The sequence below is a fragment of the Alnus glutinosa genome, chromosome 11 (genome assembly GCF_958979055.1).
Source record: "Alnus glutinosa chromosome 11, dhAlnGlut1.1, whole genome shotgun sequence".
Lineage (NCBI taxonomy): Eukaryota > Viridiplantae > Streptophyta > Magnoliopsida > Fagales > Betulaceae > Alnus > Alnus glutinosa.
Genome location: NC_084896.1, coordinates 13,961,191 through 13,983,997, shown reverse-complemented (window position 1 = coordinate 13,983,997; position 22,807 = coordinate 13,961,191). Strand labels below are relative to the sequence as shown.

The following is a 22,807-nucleotide window of genomic DNA, read 5'->3' as shown; positions in this document are numbered from 1 at the left end:
TTCTTATCTCATGGACACTCATAGGCCTTGCCCAATTTACTATGGCCTCTACCTTACTGGGATCCACCAAAATTCCTTCATTTGATATGACGTGCCCCAAAAATGTCATTTCTTCCAATCATAATTCACACTTCTTGAATTTTGTAAAAAGTTTCTATTTCCTCAAGATGCTCAGTACTGTAGACAAATGCTCCTTATGTTCTTCCTGACTCTTCGAATAAATCAGTATATCAACAATAAATACCACCACAAATCAATCAATGAATTCTCGAAAGGTTCGATTCATCATGTCCTTGAATGTGGCCGGGGCATTGGTTAATCCGAATGGCATTACCAAGAACTCGTAGTGTCCATAACGCATTCCAAATGCCATTTTCTGGATATCTTCTTCCTTAATTTTGAGCTGATGGTACCTGTACCGTAGATCAATCTTAGAAAATACTTGAGAACCATATAGTTGGTCAAAAAGATCATCGATTCTTGGTAGCGGGTACTTATTCTTGAAGGTTGCCTTGTTCAATTCCCTATAGTCGATACACAACCTCATCCATCCATCATTTTTCTTCACAAATAAAACTCACGCTCCTTAAGGGGATACACTTGGACGAATAAATCCTATGTCTAGGAGTTCTTGCAGCTGCCCTTTTAGCTCTCTGAGTTCAAGTGACACCATCCTGTAGGGTGCTTTGGATATAGGTCCCGTGCTTGGTAATAAGTCTATGGTAAATTCAATCTCTCTATCAGGAGGTAATCCAGGTAGTACTTCAGGAAATACATTTACAAATTCACGCACGATGGGTATCTCCTCAAGTTTTGCCTCGAGTGCTTCTTTTGTCACACAAGCCAAAAGCCCTGAACACCCTTGCTTCAATAGCCGAGTCACCTGCATTGCTGATACCAACTTGGGTAAATTGTGACGCCGATTCCCTTGAATTTTGAATTTTGCCCCTGCCGGGGTTTTGAACACCACTTCCTTGCAGAAACAATCAACACAAGCATGGTACATGGACAACCAATCCATAGCCAGGATCACGTCAAACCCACTCATCTAAAAAATAACAAGATTAGCTGGCATAACATGACCCTGTACAGAAGTACATACTACTTGATGTGAACCTCAACCGACACGCTTTGAGTCCCAACAAACAATATTGGAATATTTGCCCCAACATTTATAAATGAAACGTGAACTGAAGGTATAAAGTAACAAACCCGGACCCAATGATTATAGTTGAATCACGAACTGAAGGTATAAAATTTGAATGCCACAAGGAAGAATCCTTGATAAGTTCACAAGTTCTCTAAAGAACCAATAGAGGAAACAAACCTTACATTTTCTTTTATTTTCATTCAATAATCTTCATTACAATGAGTGCAGACTATTTATAATATTTTCATCCTTACATGCCCACTATAAGGAAAAAGAAACTAACATATTTTGAAAATAAGAAAATAGATAAAAAAAGAAAAAAAGAAAAAAGAAAGACTAAAACCATAGGAGCCAAAAATTTAGCACTAATAATAGGTAAGTCAATCAGCCAATTAATTGGTATAGAATTGGCAAGTCAACCAACCAATTAATTGGTATAGAATAGGCAAGTCAATCAGCCAATTAATTGGTATGAAATAGGCAAGTCAATCAACCAATTAATTGGTATGGAATTGGCAAGTCAATCAGTCATTAATCCACGCCATTACTAAGGAAATTACACCCATCAATAGCTTGGATTAAATTTATTACGCCTTCATCTTCCTCTGGGCCAGGCTTGGAATGCCCCATTTTAGAATCACCCCCAATCTCTTTAATCAGCCCATTAAGTGCTTCTTTGATCTTCTTGGATCTTGCTCTAGCAATAGGCCCAACTGGAACATGCAATGGATCCTTTAATGGTGCTTGTTGATTCTCATCACTACTATTTTCCCTAGAGGAGTAGCTACTGCTAGGTCTACATCTAGCCATTCAGACATCAAATCACAATTTCTAGTAAAAGTCTACTAGACAAACGAATGTGTTGCCCCTGAGTCAAAAAGAACAGTGCATTTGCAAGATGCAATCAAAAGTGTACCTGTCACTGCCTCGTTTGATGCTGTAGTATCTCCCGGTGTCAAAGCATATACACGTGCAGGTGTAGTGTTCTGTTGTCCCTGTTGGCGGTTCTGATTAGTTGGGATGTTGGTAGGGGCTTTGAAATCCTTAGCGAAATGCCCTGGTTCACCGCATCGGTAACAAACTAACTTTCTTACTCGACATCTCCTAGAATGCATCTTTCCACAAGTTTGACACGTAAGAAATTGACCACCTCTTCCATGTTGATTAGGCTGCTGAGGGGCTATGTTTCTCCCAACGGTTGGGTTGAATCTTCTCTTGTTGTGGTCGTGAGAATGTCCCCCATACTGACTTCCTTGTGGGGCACGTCTCTTCTTTTGGTTTAAGTACTCTGCATTGATCTTCAATGTCCGCTCAATCACTGCTGCTTTGTTGACGAGGTTCGTCAGATTTCCAATTTTGACGCCAACCACTTGATTCATGATTTTTGGTTGCAAACCCCTTTCAAACTTCCTTGCCTTCAAGTCTTCTATGGGCACTAGGTATGGGGCGAACTGTGAGAGTTGTATAAACTTTGCCGCCTATTGTTCCACTGTTGATGATCCCTGCATTAGGTCGGTAAACTCTTCTGCCTTAGTTAGTCGAACTGACTTGGGAAAGAAGCACACCAAAAAATTTTCCTTGAAATTTTTCCAGGTGATGGGTATGGCTTCGCCTAGTTGTTGTTGTAGATGGTCTTGCTTAGATATCCACCAACGTTCTGCCTCAGCGGTGAACTTTGTTCTTCTGTACAACACATGACTTCCATCAACTCTCTCCATCTGCAATACCCAATTCTCTGCAGCCACCGCATTTAGCAATCCTTCAAATATAGGGGGTGTTGCTTATTGAATTGCTTAAAGGTGCAACCCCGTTGCTCTTCTCCATTCCGTCTCACCTCTCGGTTAGCGTTTGCGCCCATCTTCAGTAGGTCCACCAATTGGGCAGCCAATGCGGTCAAAGTCTCTGGGTTTCCGTTCGGCATTGGGTTTCCCACATTTCTGCCATTCTCGTTCTCGTGGAGATTCCCTTGGTTGCGAGTGTGACGTGCCATTACTACAAATAATGTTATACACGTTAGGGCAAAACAAGGGAATATTTCTTTTGAACAGAACATAAGACATAAAGGATTGACTTTACTGGGACGGAATGGGACTTCCCATCACCCCACTAAGTCTAATCTAATGCTCTAGCTCCTACAAGTCTACAGAACCTTATAACCTTTGCTTTGATACCAAAACTGTAACGCCCCCTCACCGTTAGGGCTAGGTTTGTCCATTTTCTTATACAGAACCGCAAAGGATCATAAGGTCTACCAGATAATCTAGCTAATATGCTGAATTATTAAAATACCAGAATATAGTTTTAAATTTAGGACTTCAATAAATGCAGAAACAAGTGTCTCTAAATAACATTTATGTTTGGTAGAATAATTAAAACCCAAAGTAAAACTTAAATTCTTGTGCTAGTGCACATATTAGTGTAAATGCCATGCAATGCTTCTATCGCTAGCCTAAATCCCAATTCCGACCACCTAAGTTTCTCTACTTATAACCTGAAAATTAAAACAAAGTAAGGGTGAGCAAGAAATGCTCAGTAAGGTAATCGTCAACCATAAAACGCTTGAGTTAAAATCATTTTCTTTAAAACGGTACTTAAAACACACTTATACTTTAAATTTCCAGAAGACATAAACTATAAGTTCAGTATTTTGCTTAAACGTAAAGATACTTGCTGATAAACTTCTCATTTTTATGGCCCATGCACATTATTATGCCCTGTGTACTAGGGTTGAGCGGTCCTTGTGACCATGGCAGGGAATTGTGGCCGTACGCCTGCCTTGTTAGCTAATTAATTAAAGTGCACTTAGCATGACATAGGGATGAATTGCCGCCTTCTCAAGTCCTTCAGCGGGTGCACTTCCATCCAAGCAATGGTACCGAGCTTAACCTCTGTGAATATCTCTGGGGCCAAAATAACCTCCCCCACATACGTGCCTCTTTTATAAAACATTTTCTCATTCTTTTCACTTGGTACACCTTGAGGCAACGTATGGGAGGGTTTTCCATTATAAAATTTTCATATTCATCACTTTCTAAAGATAGTGACTTCCCTACTTTGGGAAATTTTAGATAGATTAATTTACGATAACTGGAAAATATATCATGACTAAGACTTTTCTCAACAATTCTGATTTCCAGAATATCAATTTTCATCAATAAATTTCAAATCAAAAACTATTTAAAATCTCTCATGCAAGCAGTAAAATTGGCAATATATAATGAGAACATTTATTAACAAGTCTGCTAGAAATAATAAATAAAATAGTATAACACGAAACAATCTTAGAAGGGGTAGAATATTTCCTTACCTCTCTATACGTTGCTAGTGCAATTTCTCGACAACTAGCTAGTCATTTGGGTACAGGTTTAAATAAATTAATACAATATACCCGTCACTAGACGACACTTTGACATTACTATAGTTCGTCTTGCTAGCCTATTAAGCATGGACCTACTCGGTATATTTAAATAGATCCTTTCACAATTTGTGTACATGTGTTAAAATATGTTACAAGAAGGTGTTAATACGTGTTATCAACCGAAATTGTGAAACTTATTTATTTCAAAACCTTATATAAGTATATGTAATGCTCATAATAATCTATTAAAAGCTCTATGATACTTACGAAATTCATGGGAATGTTCTGAACATTCTAAAATTGTTTTGTCTCTTGTGGAGAATATTCAAGACCATTAACAAGGTAGCAGTAGGTGAAAAGAAAGAAAAAAGAGATAACACACAAGTGTCCAAAAATTATATGTGAGGTTCCTGTCAAAGCAATTGAAGGGCAAGGGTTCATGTGGTAAGATGAGACAAAATGAAAAATAAATAGACCCTTAATTTAACATGTGTGTGTGATCAATTGTGTAAAAAATATCTAAATGCTAAATTTAAAAGAAGACAGATATTTGGTTAACGAAGTGGACTTAGTTAAGAGAAAAACCACTCCGGGGCAACAAAACCTAGGAATTCCAATATTCAGAAGACAAAGCTTGCTACAAGGCTGTAATCATCACATAAACCGATTCAGTAGTCGTACCTTTAACTCTGACACGTAACCCAACGTGATATGAACTACACCAACAATTGTGATGAAACCCGATAACAATGATGGTTTGAAACCCCAAGATCATGTAGACAAGATTTGTAGAGCCTTGACCCGTCACCTAACTAGATGAGAAACCAAGACTATGAAGGATTGAAACGCCACACCAAGAAACCTAAGAATCTCTCAAGAATCAAGGTGATAAGTTTGGTTGTTTGAACGCCACAAGATTAACTTGATAACTTCAAAAGAGTTCTTTCAAGAACGAAGAGGAACACAAGACCTCATAATAATAATAATTTTCTGAAAACAATATCTCCTACAAAATTCGTAATGCCCATCTATGTACTTAGAACAACCCTCCAAGAATAGGGAAAGTCATAACTACAGATTTAAAAGCAACACAAACATCAACATAAACAAGTCCCCACGTTTTTTTAGGTCTCTTGGACATCTAGAGGCAGCCAAAAATAACTAAATGACTAAATTCAATATATTTAACATAACCAGCCAAGACCAAGTTCATTCCCCAATTTAATATCTTTGAAACTCAACAAGTTCATACCCTTTAATGGTCAGACCATGCTGGTCACGTTTTTGCATGCTAATTATCCTCTTCAATTGCTTTGATGACATGGACTAAGCCTTGATTATTATTTGAGCCCATCTTGGTCTTTTTAGAATCAGCCCAATTCTCTTGGATTAGCCCATTTAGTGCTTCCTTGAAACGTTTGGCTCTAAGTCTTGTAATTGGGCCACAAGGAAGTGACAAAGGGTCTTGTGCAACTTCAACTCCATTCCCACGTGTATGATCAGCATGTCCAGCTCCTTGGTTTGCATCACAACTTGAATGCCTCCCAACGAGGTCTCATACCTGAAGGGGTCTTCAATGGATTCTTATAGCTTAGGGCTCCTCCCTAAGCTAGACTTCAAAAGATCAAATCACACAAAAACTCTTAGAGAGTTAGCAAATTTCACAATCTCTGCCTAAATACAATCTCTAAGCATAATGGAATTCAATACCAAATTCTTTGAATAATATAAGCCTAGAGACCTAATACAATACTAATTTGGAGTTCTCTAGGCGGCATCTGGACCTAGACAGAGGGTGTCCGGACCGCAAACAGCAATCGACTTCCATAACTTGTTTCACGCGTTTCTTCATTAAACTTCAATCTTCGCATTCGGACGGTGTTGCCCTAGAGTCCAGACAGTTGTAAGCTATCTTCACCAAGCGTTTGTTGTGTTGTTCAGAATCTTTTCGAACACTGAATAGTGTCCGGACTATGTTGCCCTATCGTCCGAACAGTTGCATGCTGTCTATGCTAAGCTGTTCAGAATCTTCTCGAGCACTGAAGGGCGTCCGGACATTTCACTAGGCTGTTTGGACGGTCAATTAGGGATTCGACTTTTGCTGAGTTGTAAACTGCGTAGAATCTTCCTAAAATCCGGAAATTACCTTCTTAATGCTTGTGACACTGATAATTGTCATATTAAGGCTCTTTCCATATTGGAGAAATAATCTCTGCATATTCTGAAGACTTTGAATAATTATGGCATTCATGTTACAACAGCACACTTACATGGTAGTGATTTTGTCAATAGAATGTAGCCAATAAAACTAACAAACTCCCCTTTTGGCCATTCTGGGACAAAAATCACTTGACCGATTAAAAATACAATCCCGGTCAAAAAAAAAAATACTTCCCATTTTTGTCTAAAGGGACTAAGGGTAAACAGAATATTAAAAACCATAGTAACATAATTTACTAATATTCAAAAGAATAGGAATAAACAGAAGTTTAAGGAAAAAAAAAACTATAAAAAATAAATAAATAAAAAATATGAGTGATCAAAGCACTCAGTCATCCTCATCATCATCCTCAGGATCCAATTTTTTGAGGCAGCGTCTAATGTTAATATGGTTTTGCTCAACGCGGATACTCATATTGGTTCTCCCGTTGAATGGAAAGCATAGTGTCAAGAATACAGGAGAGCATAGCATTAGTGGTTGGATGAGGTGGAGCAGTCTTGGAGGAGGAAGTTGCAGTAGGATCATCCTGAGCTAGAGGAGATGCTACTTCCTGTTGATCCTTAATACGGAGTTGAGCATTGGATTTCATCATCGTATGCTTCCCAAGGGTGTCCTTGGTTTTCTCCTTTGGCTCCATAGCTGGAATGACAGGTACAACCTGCAGGCAAATCTTCATGACTAAGCATGCAAAGGGAAGACCTGTCCGATGCTCATCATGCATCTCGAGCATACTAAGTACAATGTGCTTGCAAAGACAGAAAGGTATCTGTTTGATCAAGGCATATAGGAATCTCACTCTTTTGAGGACTAGCTCACTCTGTCGAGCCATAGGCCATAGATTGTGTTGCACAATTTTTGCAAGAAGACGACACGGAGTGGAAAATATGCCAATCCTGATTGAGTGAGAGACTCTGTTCAGAGCTCCATGCTGAGGATCAAAAGACACGAGCAGTTCTTCCATGGAAGGGGGATCCACGAAATCTAGGAATGGGAGGCCCTCAAATGGAATTGGATCAATCCCGATAAAAGACCCAATGAGGGCAGCATCAACTCTGAAAGTCTCCTTTGACTGTTCTGCAATGTGAGACCGCTCTGCTAATCTTGTACGACCTCCATGTACCCATAGAAATCCCAAACCAGTCTGGAATAGACAACACCGGAGCAGTTGTACAAGTAATCCCAATGATTCTTCCCAATTAACTGATCGATGAAGTCAAAAGGAGTGATCATAACGTCGACTCTGACGACATTTCTCTCAATAAACACGGGTCTGGTGTAATACCCGGGAAAGACAACCCACTTAAGTTATCAAAATATGTGCATAAATATAAGACTTAAGAATTGCTCTTAGTCTAATTGTGTTATATAGTTATGCATGTAGAGAGTTGGATCAGTAAAGTGAAGTCGATCGAGCGATTATAGGTCGAAGTCGATCGAGAGACTTTATTTTCGATCGAGCGACTTCGCCCAGTGCAGTGCAGTTTCCGCCAATTGCGAAAATTGATTTTTCCACCTAATGATTTGGGACCCACACGTGGTACTTGATGCCAAATGATCATGCCCATATTTAGTTAGCCTAGTTAGCCCATTTTGGTTGAAGCCCAACTAGATTTCCTTAGATATCATGTAATCATGGACTAAGATATGGAATAGTCACCTATGAGATTTGAGCTATGGATTTGAGGTGTTGGCTGGCTCAAATCCGGCCATTGAGATGATGATTTGTTGGATAAATCTCAGCCCTTCAAGAGTGCTATATATAGGTTGCATGGGGAGTTGATTTTCATGAAGAAGAAACAAAACTCTAGCCAAAACTCTCTCTCACTCTAGTGCTGCAGAAGTAGCACGAAAATCCTCCATTTTCACCTCACTTTCCAGCACCTAGCAAGCCCAATTAAGCTCGAAAACCACCCTCATTCTCCCACAAAATCAGTGGTAGAGTGTGAGTGGAAACCTCCTTTGTTTTGAGACCAAGAAACCAAGCTTTGCAAGTGGAACTCTCTTGGACAGCAACTCTCCTTCACTCTTTAAGTTATTGGGGAACTTTGGGTGAGTATTTTCTCCCTTAAACTTCTCCTAGATCAAGTAGTTCTATTGTTATTTGAAATCATGACTTGCTCTTGCTTTTAATTATGCATGTTGTATGAAAAGTTGGCTAGCTTACATGTGAGTATATGTGTAAGCATATTGATGAGTATTTACTACATGAGATTAGTAATTTAGAATGGATAAATTGTGTTTTAAAAATGGATCAAGAAATGAAAGTGTGAGAGTAAATATGTTGAGGTTTTGATATATGTATATATATATATTAAGAGAAAAGAGGTGAGCAATATTTAGGTGTGTGTTATAAGGTTGTGTGAATTAAAGAAGAGTAAAATCATATGTGTGCTTGATTTTATGACAATGTATCCTTATTTTTAAGGTGTGTTATGTGATGGATAATTCTAGTAGTGCTAATACAAGAGTTGGTGAGTAAGCATTAAAATAGATAAATAAGAGATCATGTTTAAATCTGTAGCCGTTGCAATTTCTAGGAAGAGATATGGTAATAATAATGATTTCATAAGAATGCTTTATTAATTCGCTATCATCATATGATGATTGTTATGCAGTTGTAAAGGAAAATATTTGGAGTAGAAACTAGTAAGTATCTCTATACTTACTGAGGACGAAGCTGGTTGATTTTCTTATAATATTATGTTTACTACTTTATTTACTTGTTTGCGCATGTGATTTTGCATATTTTATTATTTCTAATAACCTGTCTAATAACAAGCTGTTGGATCAAGATCCACGGTGGGTATGCGAGGTTTCACATGAGTTCCAAGGTTCTCAGTGAATGAGGAGATACCTGAAAAGAATAATAAATACAAAAACTGGTGTACCAAGGTCACCAGGGAAACCAAGGTTTCCAGGAGCCAAGGCTCCCAAAGATTATAATTAAAAGTTAAGTGAGGAAACCAAGGTTTCAAATAACACGCTAACCGTGCCAAGGCCAACAGAGTAGTGGAAAAAGGGAAATACCTAAAACTATACCCTTAAAACTGTCATTGCCTTATGATTACGTTTATGTTCATTTTATGTCTATGACTCGCGATCATGGATTATATTTTGTATATACATGTGATTATATGGCCATTGCATTGTGTTGCATTAATTAAATAAATCAGCACTCATATTATTATTGGAAACAGCGGACTCACTTTAGTGTTTATGTTGTTTTCTTCTCTTTGTATGGTATTTGTAATGGTTCAGGCTATGAAGAAGAAAAGGATTATCAGGACTATCCTGACACATAGATGGTTCCTGGTTCAGTTTTGTAAGGCTGGATAGCCTATATTTTGGGACTACCCTGTTATAGTCCATTAGCCTAACTTAAGACAATACTTATAATTCTCCGGTTATATGTAGATATTTGGCTTGTATAATTATCTAGCCCTATGTGGCATGACTGGTATTACTGTCTGTATAATTATGCTGACTGGCTCATTATATATATATTTTGAGGTATTTCAGTAGTAGCTCTAAGGTGTCAACCTATTCCCAATTTATATTACATTTATTCCGTTGCCAATAATTACCTCTGATAAGTTAGTAATGTCTCGTGGAAATTCGAAAATTTTCACTTACGCTTTTTGTAAAAGCGGGGCGTTACATCTGGTTTCTACTGTAGCCCCGGTAGCCTCAAGACCTTCCTTAGTCCTTTGACGAACTCTGCGCTGGGAGCTACTAGTCGACATAGTTCTGCAAAAATTTAACCAAATAGTTGCAAAAGATAACACCAATGAAATTAGATTCTGTTAGTCCCAGAAATTTTTTGGCATTATGACGGCTGTAAATTGGATGCCGAAAAGAAATATTACATATGAAAATATAGCAATCCAATAACACATATATGTTAAACCAAGTCCAGGAGGTAGTATCAACATTTCATGCACATTATCTCATCATTATTCCAAAATAAATAATCCTAATATTTCAAAAGTACTAAAAATAGATGACAGAATAAGAGGAACAAAAGAAATACCTGGAATGAGATGATAAAGTGCAGAAAAGGACGTGAAAAGTTGAAAATTCGTGAGAAATCACGAGAAAAATGCACAAAACAACAAAAAGACAAGAAAACGCAAATTTTATACCAGTAGGGTGATGAGTGCCAAATATTGTGTATTTGGACCCCTTGATTTGCACTAGTTAGACCTTTAGCCTTGTTATTTTCTAATGTTTTGGTTAGTTTTTGTGTTTTCTGTTTCTGTAGGACAATAAGAGAGGAATGACAAATTTCATAAAGAAATAGCTAGAAATTCGGAGACCCTGACAAGTCGATCGATCGAACTTAAAATTTGATCGATCGAATATTTGCCCGAAGTCGATCGATCGAAATAAAAGTCGATCGATCGAAATTTCCCAGAAACTACTTTTGCAGAGCGCGCCAGAACGCCCAATCAGAAGCCAAAAAGCAGTCCTCCCTCTGATTTCCGCTGCAGAACACGCTGGTTTCGTGTTTGTGGTTGTCTCTAGCTGCAGAGGAACCCTAGAGGAGGGTAGAAGAGTCATTTCTTGCCCTAAGCTTTCTTCTATAAAAGCCATGGCCATCCCCTTGTTGAAGGAGAGTAGTAGAGAGAATAGGAAAGGAAAGAATAGAGCAGAAACTCTGTAGATAGGTTTAATTTCGTGCTTCTTGTAGTGTAATTCAGTAGTTTATTTTCATATACTTTCTCTTTGTAAAGCTTTTTCTTTCATTTCCATGGTTGTTCATCATTTTCTTGTGGTGTTCTTAGTCATGGAAGGCTAGTAACCTCAACTAGGGTTGAGGATGAAACCTTTCCATTGATGACACTCACAATCTTGCTGTACCACTTGCACATTTAATGATATATCATATTAGTTGTTCAAGTTCCATTCATTTAAAGCTTTATCTTTTGCAATGAATGTGGTTAGTGGTGGATAGAGGACATTTTATGTGTTTCAACCGACTAATACATTGTTTTATCGGTTTGAATGATGATATCCATTGTGATTGAATGATACATTGGATGTTTTGATTTCAATCGGTACTCTTTGTGATTTGTCAATGTGTTGGATTCATTTAATGGTTCTTGGGTTTATGGTTAAGAGACTTGAATAACACCCTAAGCTTAATGTTCTTTGGGTGTTCAAGTGGAACCAAGAGTGTGAGTTGTAGGATTTGGTTTGGTGGATTCCTTAACCTTAGTTCCTTTTAATTTGCATATTTCATTAGACCTCTTTTTATTAGTCTTTTGTTCTTCAATCATTTCTCAAACCTTTGGAAGTAGGTTAAAATGGGGTTAATCAAGCAAGACACTAATATTTGACCATTTCCCTGTGGGATCGACCTCGCACTTGCATAACACTATATTGCAAAACGATTCGTGCACTTGCGAGTACTATTTAAAATACACATCATAGGGCACGCATCTGGATGGCTACTGCCAGATCATCGATTGGCAGGGCCGCATGCGTTCGGACTTCAAGCCAAGTCCGTTCGGACGCATCACACTGAAAAGCTGAATTTAGAGAAAAAATTTCAAAAAAAATAATTTTTCAGAACATGCATGTATAAATAACTAATAAGACAGTCAAATAACAATTCAAAAATATGTAAACATATAATTGAGAGTTAAGTATTCAATAAGCATAAATTTTCCTGCAGATATAAATTTTAAATAAATGACTTAAGTTATGAAAAATAGATGACTTTTGTTTTAACCGTGTGTGTGTGCACAATGTGTAACAAAATATTGTAAATGTGGAATTTAAATGACACAAATATTTTGTTAATGAAGTGAAAACTCAATGAAGAGAAAAACCACTCCAGGGCAGCCAAACCCAGGAAATCCACTATTAGAAGACAAAGCTAGTACATAGACAGTAACTCTCACATACCTGATGCAGCGATCGTATCTAGTACTCTGACACGTAACCCAACGTGAATGCCTCCCAACCAAGTCTCCTACTTGAAGGGGTCTTCCATGGATTCATTTACCTTAAAGCTCCTCCCTAAGATAGACTCCAATGATGAGCATAGCAACAACACAATGGCAACCCTTAGAGAGCTAGCAGATCTTTCACAATATCTACCTAAATACTTTCTCTAAGTACAGAAGAATTTAATACTGAATTTATACAAATTACATGCCTAGAGGCCTCTATTTATAGGCTAAGAAGACCTACATCAAGTCTGTCTTTGATTTCTCTAGGCGGCGTCCGGATGCAAGCTGATGCCGTCTGGAAGGTGAACTGTGCAACCGGCTTTCCATAATGCGCTGAAAATCTTTCTTGAATAAGGCCGCGTCCAGATGTAACGCCCCGCTTTTACAAAAAGCGTAATTGAAAATTTTTGAATTTTCACGTGACATTACTAACTTATCAGAGGTACATGTTGGCAACGGAATATATGTAAATGTAATAAAGATTTGGGAATAGATTGACACCTCAGAGCTACTACTGAAATACCTGAAAATATATATATTAAGTCAGTAAGTATTATTACACAAACAGTGATAACAGTCGTGCCTCACAGGGCAAGAAAGTCATACAAGCCAATATACACATATAACTGAAGGATCATAAGTAATGTCTTGAGTTAAGTAGGGTGAACTACAACAGGGTAGTCCCAAAAAGAAAGGCTATCCAGCCTTGCAAAAAGACTGAACCAGATACCATCTATGAGTCTGGATAGTCCTGATATTCTTCTTCCTCTTCATAGCCTGAATCATTACAAGATACCATACAAAGAGAAGACAACAACATAAACACTAAAGTGAGTCCATTGTTTCCAATAATAATATGAGTGCTGATTTATTTAATTAATGCAACACAATGCAATGGCCATATAATCACATGTATATACAAAATATAATCTATGACCGCGAATCATAGACATAAAATGAACATAAACGTAATCATAAAGCAATGATAGTTTTAAGTGTAGAGTTTTGGGTATTTCCCTTTTTCCACTACTCTGTTGGCCTTGGCACGGTTAGCGTGTTATTTGAAACCTTGGCTTCCTCCCTTTAACTTTTAATTATAATCTTTGGGAGCCTAGGCTCCTGGAAACCTCGGTTTCCCTAGTGACCTAGGTACACCAGTTTTTATATTTATTATTCTCTTTTCAGGTACCTCCTCATTCACTGAGAATCTAGGAACTCATGTGAAGCCTCACTGTAATACCCGGGAAAGACAACCCACTTAAGTTATCAATATGTGCATAAATATAAGACTTAAGAATTACTCTTAGTTTAATTAAGCTACATAGTTATGCATGTAGAGAATTGGATCACTGAGGTTAGTCGATCGAGCAACTTTCTGGTCGATCGAGCGACTTTATTTTCGATCGAGCGACTTCGCCCAGTGCAGTGCAGTTTCCGCCAGCTGCGAAAATTGATCTTTCCACCTAATAACTTGGGACCCACACGTGGTACTTGATGCCAAACGATCATGTCCACATTTAGTTAGCCTAGTTAGCCCATTTTGGTTGAAGCCCAACTAGATTTCCTTAGATATCATGCAATCATGGGACAAGATATGGAATAGTAACCTAGGAGATTTGAGCTAAGAATTTGAGGTGTTGGTTGGCTCAAATCTGGCCATTGGGATGATGATTTGTTGGTTAAATCTCAGCCCTTCAAGAGTACTATATATAGGTTGCATGGGAAGTTGATTTTCATGAAGGAGAAACAAAACTATAGCCAAAACTCTCCCTCACTCTAGTGCTGAAAGAGTAGCACGAAAATCCCCCATTTTCACCCCACTTTCCAGCACCTAGCAAGCCCAATTAAGCTCCAAAAACCACCCTCATTCTCCCACAAATCAGTAGTAGAGTGTGAGTGGAAACCTCTTTTGTTTTGAGACCAAGAAGCCAAGCTTTGCAAGTGGAACTTTCTTGGACAGCAACTCTCCTTCACTCTCTAGGCCATTGAGGAACTTTGGGTGAGTACTTTCTCCCTCAAACTTCTCATAAGATCAAGTAGTTCTATTGCTATTTGAAATCATGACTTGTTCTTGTTTTTAATTATGCATGTTATATGGAAAGTTGGCTAGCTTACATGTGAATATATGTGTAAACATATGGATGAGTATTTACTACATGAGATTAGTAATTTAGAATGGATAAATTGTGTTTTAAAAATGGATCAAGAAATATAAGTGTGAGAGTAATATGTTGAGGTTTTGATATATATATATATATTAAGAGAAAAGAGGTGAGCAATATTTAGGTGTATTACAAGGATGTGAATTAAAGAAGAGTAAAATCATATGTGTGCTTGATTGTATGACAATGTATTCTATTTTTAAAGTATATTATGTGATGGATAATTTTAGTAGCACAAGAGTTGGTGTGTGAGCATTAAAATAGATAAATAAGAAATCATGTTTAATTTGGTAGCCGTTGCGATTCATAGGAAGAAATATGGTAGTAATAATGATTTCATAAGAATACTTTATTAATTCGCTATCATCATATAATGATTGTTATGCAGTTGTAAAGGAAAATATTTGGAGCAGAAACTAGTAAGTATCTCTATACTTACTGAGGACGAAGGTGGTTGATTTTCCTATAATATTATGTTTATTGTTTTATTTACTTGTTTGCGCATGTGATTTTGCATATTTTATTATTTCTAATAACAAGCTGTTGGATCAAGATCCACGGTGGGTATGCGAGGCTTCACATGAGTTCCAAGGTTCTCAGTGAATGAGGAGATACCTGAAAAGATTAATAAATACAAAAACTGGTGTACCAAGGTCACCAGGGAAACCAAGGTTTCCAGGAGCCAAGGCTCCCAAAGATTATAATTAAAAGTTAAGTGAGGAAACCAAGGTTTCAAATAACACGCTAAACGTGCCAAGGCCAACAGAGTAGTGGAAAAAGGGAATTACTTAAAACTATACCCTTAAAACTATCATTGCTTTATGATTACATTTATGTTCATTTTATGTCTATGACTCGCGATCATGGATTATATTCTGTATATACATGTGATTATATGGCCATTGCATTATGTTGCATTAACTAAATAAATCAGCACTCATATTATTATTGGAAACAGCGGACTTACTTTAGTGTTTATGTTGTTTTCTTCTCTTTGTATGGTACTTGTAATGGTTCAGGCTATGAGGAAGAAGAGGATTATCAGGACTATCCCGACACATAGATGGTTCCTGGTTCAGTTTTGTAAGGCTGGATAGCCTATATTTTGGGACTACCCTGTTATAGTCCATTAGCTTAACTTAAGACAATATTTATAATTCTCCGGTTATATATAGATATTTGGCTTGTATAATTATTTAGCCCTGTGTGGCATGACTGGTATTACTGTCTGTATAATTATGCTGACTGACTCATTATATATATATTTGAGGTATTTCAGTAGTAGCTCTGAAGTGTCAACCTATTCCCAGTTTATATTACATTCATTCCGTTGCCAATAATTACCTCTGATAAGTTCGTAATGTCTTGTGGAAATTCGAAAATTTTCACCTACGCTTTTTTGCAAAAGTGGGGCGTTACACTCACGTACCCACCGTGGATCTAGATCCAGCAGCTTGTTATTAGACAGATTATTAAAAATAATAAAACATCCTAAGCCACATGCGCAAACAAGTAAATAAAACAGTAAGCATAATATTATAGGAAAAGTCAACTAGCTTCGTCCTCAGTAAGTATAGAGATACTTACTAGTTTCTGCTCCAAATATTTTCCTTTACAACTGCATAATAATCATCATGTGATAATAATAGATTAATAAAGCATTTATGAAAACATTATTATTACCATATCTCTTCCTAGATATTACAACGGCCACAGAATTACACATGATCTCGTATCTATTTATTTATTTTAGTGCTTACTTACCAATTCTTATATTAGTACTACCATAATTATCCATTCTTTAGGGCATCATTTAACACACAACATACCTTAAAAACAAGAATACAAATGTCATTTAATCAAGTACACATATGAATTTGCCTTCCTTTTAATTCACACATCCTTATAACACACACATAAATATTTGAAACACATTCCTTTCTTTAAATACAAATTCATCTTTTTTCCTCTTAATATTTACACTCACATATATCTCTTTCTCTCTCTCTCTCTCTCTATATATATATATATAAATATATATATATCTACACATTATAAGTTAGTAAATCCAAACACACACACACACACACATATATATTCCTACAAAGTTAAACACCTATTTCTTATTACATATATATATCAAAACCTCAACACATATACTCTCACACTTACATTTCTTGATCCATTTTAGAACACAATTTACTCATTCCAAATTACTAATCTCATGTAGTAAACACTCACCCACATGCTTACACATATATCCATATATTCATAATATAAGTTATCCAACATTTCATACAACATACATATATGTGCATAATTAAAAGCAAGAGTAACTCATAATTTCAAAATAACAATAGGACTACTTGTTCTATGAGAAGTTTAAGGGAGAAAATACTCACCCAAAGTTTTCTAATGACTTAAAGAGTGAAGGAGAGTTGCTGTCCAAGAGAACTCCACTTGTAAAGCTTGGCTTCTTAGTCTCAAATCAAAGATGGTTTCTACTCACATTTCACTACTGATTTTGTGGGGGAATGAGGGTGGTTTGGAGCTTAAATTTGGCTTGCTAGGTGCTGGAAAGTGAGGTGAAATGGGAGGATTTTCGTGCTATTTCTTCAGCACTAGAACAAGAGAGAGTTTAGGCTAAAATTTGGTTTCTTCTTCATGAAAATCAACTGCCCATGCATCCTATATATAGTACTCTTGAAGGGCTGAGATCAAACCAACAAATCAACACCTCAATGGCCGGATTTGAGCCAGCCAATACCTCAAATTTATAGCTCAAATCTCATAGGTGACTATTCCATATCTTAGTCTATGATTACATGATATCCAAGGAAATCTAGTTGGGTTTCAACCAAAATGGACTAACTAGGCTAACTAAATATGGGTATAATCATTTGGCATCAAGTACAACGTGTGGGTCCCAAATTATTAGGTGGAAAAATCAATTTTCGCATTTATCGGAAACTGCACTGCACTGGGTGAAGTCGCTCGATCGATAATAAAGTCGTTCGATCGACTTCGACCTATAATCGCTCGATCGAACAAAAAGTCGCTCGATCAATTTTAACTTCACTGATCTAACTCTCTACATAACTATATAATTTTATTAGACTATTAGTAATTCTTCAACCTTATACTTATGTATGCACATATTTCAATAACTTAAGTATGGTGTCTTTTCCGGGCATTACACCAGACGGTGTTGCCCTCGTGTCCGGATGGTTGCACTTCTACTGCATGCAATTTCCATATTAAGGATTGGCGTCCGGACGGTGTTGCCCTGACGTCTGGACGGTTGCAATTCTTATGCACGTTTTGCCTTATCAAGGATAGCGTACAGACGGTGTAGACTTGACGTCCAGACGGTTGCAACTGTCTTCCCATATATGTGTCTGCGAAGGAAATTTTTTTACTTGTCGAACACTGATTGGATTCTGGACAGTATTGTCACGTCGTCTGGACAAATGCACTTGAAAGCTGGACTCTTCTCGAACTCTGAAGAGCGTCCAGATGTGTTGCCATGACGTTCAGATGGATGCAACCTTGAACTATTCGAAGCTTCTCGACACTGATGGGAGTTCAGACGGTATTCCCACGTCATCCGGACAGATGTTGCTGACTGATGAGCGTTCGGACGCTTTACTGGGCCGTCCAAATGGAAACAAGGGATCCAACTTTTGTTGAGTTGGAATATGCACATAATCTTCCTGGAACTTTGAAATTATCTTCTTGAAGCTTGTGACACTGAAACTTGTCATATTAAGGCCATTTCCATATTAGAGAAATAAAATCTGAATATCTGAAGACTCTGAAATATACGGTGTTAGTATTTTATATTGGCAACATTTTGGTTGACAAAAACACTTTATGTAACGGCTGCTTTTTAACAGGATTATCGGTTCTATTCAGAGCCTTCAAGTAATATGGGCAGTGTCTCATTTCATGCCATGTGCATGGTCACAAGTTTCTATGAAGATGTCCATAAAGATTCCATGCAATTTTCAAGTCAGAACAGTCGGTTCCTGTCTAACCGTCCGGACGGGCCTTTGAAGGCGTCTGGACGCCCCACAGTGTCTAGAAGCTTTAGCGTTGAAGAACGTCCGGACGTCAGGGAAACACCGTCCGGACGCTAGGTCAAGCTATTCAGAATCCGAGTACAAATTGGATTTCTTGTTTAGACACGGATCGGGAACACAGCAACCGTCCGGACGGAAGGGCAACACTGTCCGGACGCTTTTTAGGTTTCCAAGAAGATTTCTGCACACGTCTCAGTGTTTTTATCATAACTCTCTGCTTGATCATTGGATTGAGACGAAATTGGTGTCGTTGGAAAGCTAAGAAAAAACCGTACAACTTAATTATATGGAAGGTAAATAGAAACGTCATGACGGCCCACCATCTGGATGGAAAAGAGAATAGTGTCCGGACGACCGCCAAAAATTCAAGAAATTTCAGAATTCCTTTTCAACCATGGAAACAGTTGACCATCCGGACACCGCCCAGAGGGCTCCGATTTTTAGTAGAATTAGGTTTTCTGAAGCCTATAAATAGAGGCCTCTAGGCATGTGTTTTGTACAGAATTCGATATTAAATGCTCTTAGCTTTGAGAGGGTGTTTAGGGAGAATTGAAGATCCGCTAGCTCTCAAGCCGTTGCCAGTGTGCGCTCCTTGTTCGTGTGAAGTCTATCTTAGGGGTCGGCCCTAAGGTAAAGGAATCCATCAAAGACCCCTTCAAGTAGGAGACTTGGTTGGAAAGCGTTCACGATGGGCTTCGTGTTTTAGTTAAAGGATCCATCAAAGACCCCTTCAAGTAGGAGACTTGGTTGGGAAGCGTTTATGATGGGTTTCGTGTTTTAGTTAAAGGTATGACTACTGCAATAGGTTTTGTGAGTACGAGTGCTTTGTAACTTGCTTTGTTTTTGGATTGTGGATTTCCTGGGTTTAGCTGCCTTGGAGTGGTTTTTCTCTTCATAGAGTTTCCACTTTGTCAACAAATATCTTGTCTTCTTTAAATTTCGCATTTAAGATATTTTATTGCACACAAACACACACACTTGGTTGTTAGAAGTCAATATTTATTTTCATACTGTATCCTTGTGAGAGTAACAACAATACATGATAGTGATTTTTGTCAACAGAATGCAGCCAACCTAACAACTCATGCTCTGTGTGTGTGTGCGTGTGTGTGTGAAAACTTTCTCAATAAGGTACGATGTTCGCTGATATAATTTATAACAATTAAATTTTCTAAAAAAGAGAGAAAATCAATGTTAGATTAATTAAAAGTCAAACCTTATCTTATTAGAGCATAACCCCCCTCATCTGATACACTCTCCCTAAGAAGCAGCATTTTTTTTTTCTTTCACTTAGTCCATATAAGGATAAGTTTAAGAATATATTTTGAATCTAGATTTTCTGATTTTTTTTAATGCTTTATTTATTGCTTGTGCCGCAACCTAGAGAGAATGCCAGAATTTATAGGTTCTAGTTCAACTAGCGAGTTAGTCAATTTGATCATCTTAGCAAAAAAATCTCTCACATCAGAATTTTCAGAAGCTAAAAATCAGAGAGTAAAAAAAATGTACCTTAGGGGAGCTTTGGATAGTGTACAATTTTTCATTATATGAGAAAAACAATTATCTAGCATTAAGATGCAACATGAAAACTTAGCCGTTATCATGCATAAACTCTCAATCATATATATATATATATATATATATATATATATGCATATTTAATCAATGCACAATGAATTGAGATATCAGGCAAAAATATATGCAATATCTGAAAAAATTCTACATTTTCCTTCTTTCTTTTTTTTCTTTCTTTTTTTTTAATGAAAAAAAACATAAAAACAACAAAAACATGCTATATGGAAAAGACCCAAAATCTAATCCTAGCATGTGTGGTAAGATCAAACCTGTTCTCAGGGAGAGACGTTCAGAATTACTAAGTCAAAAAAGCAGCCGTCCGACGTGCTTTTTTCGTCATCCCCATCAAATACCTGCAGAAAGTTTCTTCAAGGCAAACAAGAGAAAATATGGGGATAAAACAAATATTATTCCTAGAATGCAAAGCATGTGTAAAGATATGATAGAGAGAAATCAATGCAATGCAAGCAAACCTGACATGCTCTAGGATTAGGAACCAAAATCCTAGGCATGTGTGACCTCACCAACTAGGTGGGTCCACTACCCCTCGTGGGATGAGTGCCCTCATCCTTTCTGACCCAAACTTGCCTTTCCTGTGGTGGTTGTGGTGAGTTTTAATTTACTTTGAAGCGCACGAATCAGTTGTAATATAGTGTGTGCAAGTGCGAGATCGAATCCACAGGGAATTGCGTTGCAAAAATTAATCTCTATTTAAACTAATCATATTTTAACCTAGTTCCGAATTTTTGGGATTTTTATGCAAAATAATAAACTAAATCAAAATTTATAAAGAACAATTGATAATAAAAAAAAAAAATGGCACTAAGGTTGTAGAATCCACCTCACCAAATCAAACACTACATTCTTGTATTTTATTTATACACCCGATAAACCATTAAGCCATATTCATTGATCCAGGTTTCATAAAAATGAATATTCAATCGTTCAATGAATCCAACTCAATAACAAATCACAACGAATATCCAATTGAAATTAAATCATCCAATGTATCCGTTTGATAAACAAATCATAATGGATATCATCTTTCAAATAAAATGATTCGATGTATCCATCGGTGAAGCACATTGAATATTCAACTTTTAATAAATAATTATTCAACTAAAAGATATAATCAATTAATTGTATATTGGACTTGAACAATTATTTTGATAACTATAGGGATTGCCAAAAATAAAATAACGAGAATGAAAGTGTTATCAATGGTAAGGTTTCATCTTCAACCTTAATCGAAGATTTAGCCTCTCATGACTAAATTCAACGTGCTAAATATTATTGAAAACATAAAAAAAATTAAAAAAATTAAAAAAAATTAAAAAATTAAAAAAATTCCTTACAAGAAGAAACCATGCAAAAAAGCAAGACTCACGAACAGCTCTAAAAAAAACACAATCGTGCCTCTCATTCACACGTTCTATTCGGTCCTCTTCTTTTCAGTACCTCATATTTTGTTCGGTTCTCCAAGGCGCCGCACACATGTGATACTCTTTTCTTGGCAATTATGGATTCAACGTGTGTCTCAACTAGTTTTCGCCGCCTCCAAAGTCTTCAAAAAAATAGAGGTGCTTCTTCACACTAACTTTGGAAACTAATCCGTGTGTCAAATATTTGGTCTTGCACGTGTTCTCTTGCGCCTTCACGTGTGCTTTAGGAAATAAACTAATATTCTCTTCGGTTGCTACTTATCCTTTGAGGAAAACCTCTCATGCAACGAAAAACGTGTCTTTTTCCTTTTGACAGTCAAATTATGCTTCTTTGCAATTTTAGATAAAAAAAAAAAAAAAAAAAAGCCGTCATTTTTTTCAATGACATGCAAAATATTAAAACTAACTAAAAATATTAAAAAATAACAAAGCTAAAGGTTTAATAAATACAAATTAAGATATTTAAATATATAATATTTGACACTCATCAAATACTTCCAAACTTACATTTTGCTAGTCCCTTAACAAAATAAAATTGAAAACAAAATCAAAGCATTAAACATAAGTTTGCTGTCGTTGGAGAGACGATTGCATTTAACATATGCAACAAGCCTTTTAAACCCCTAAGACTCTGATGTGGTATTTTATTTACCAAAATATATCAATAATAAAATTAACCACTCACAATAGAACGAATCCTTGTAGGATAAGGCTATAGAGAGGGTGTCGAACCTCAAGGACTGCAGGGTATTGTTATCAAGTTTGTGAAGATTAAAAATAACTAAAGAAAAGATTGTTTGATTTTTGTTTTCTGAAACTAAATACATAAAAGTAAATATTATAGTGATAAGAGAAAGAAT

The 22,807-nt window shown here is 36.8% G+C and overlaps 1 protein-coding gene across 1 annotated transcript; it reads right to left on the bottom strand.

Moving 5' to 3' along the window:
• Positions 1-586: 586 nt before the first annotated feature.
• Positions 587-2,529, bottom strand: LOC133881125 (uncharacterized). Its single transcript, XM_062320083.1, has 3 exons — positions 2,006-2,529; positions 1,742-1,952; positions 587-1,048 (listed from the first exon to the last, which is right to left on the bottom strand). Exons 1-3 carry the CDS (start codon positions 2,527-2,529, stop codon positions 587-589), a joined length of 1,197 nt encoding a protein of 398 aa, XP_062176067.1.
• Positions 2,530-22,807: the final 20,278 nt, after the last annotated feature.

Coding starts and splice junctions, on each gene's coding strand:
- LOC133881125 (XM_062320083.1), bottom strand. CDS start 2,529: ATGAATCAAGTGGTTGGCGTCAAAATTGGAAATCTGACGAACCTCGTC. Junction 1,953..2,005: donor GACTCAGGGGCAACACATTC/GTTTGTCTAGTA, acceptor CTGAATGGCTAG/ATGTAGACCTAGCAGTAGCT. Junction 1,049..1,741: donor GCCCAGAGGAAGATGAAGGC/GTAATAAATTTA, acceptor GTTATTTTTTAG/ATGAGTGGGTTTGACGTGAT.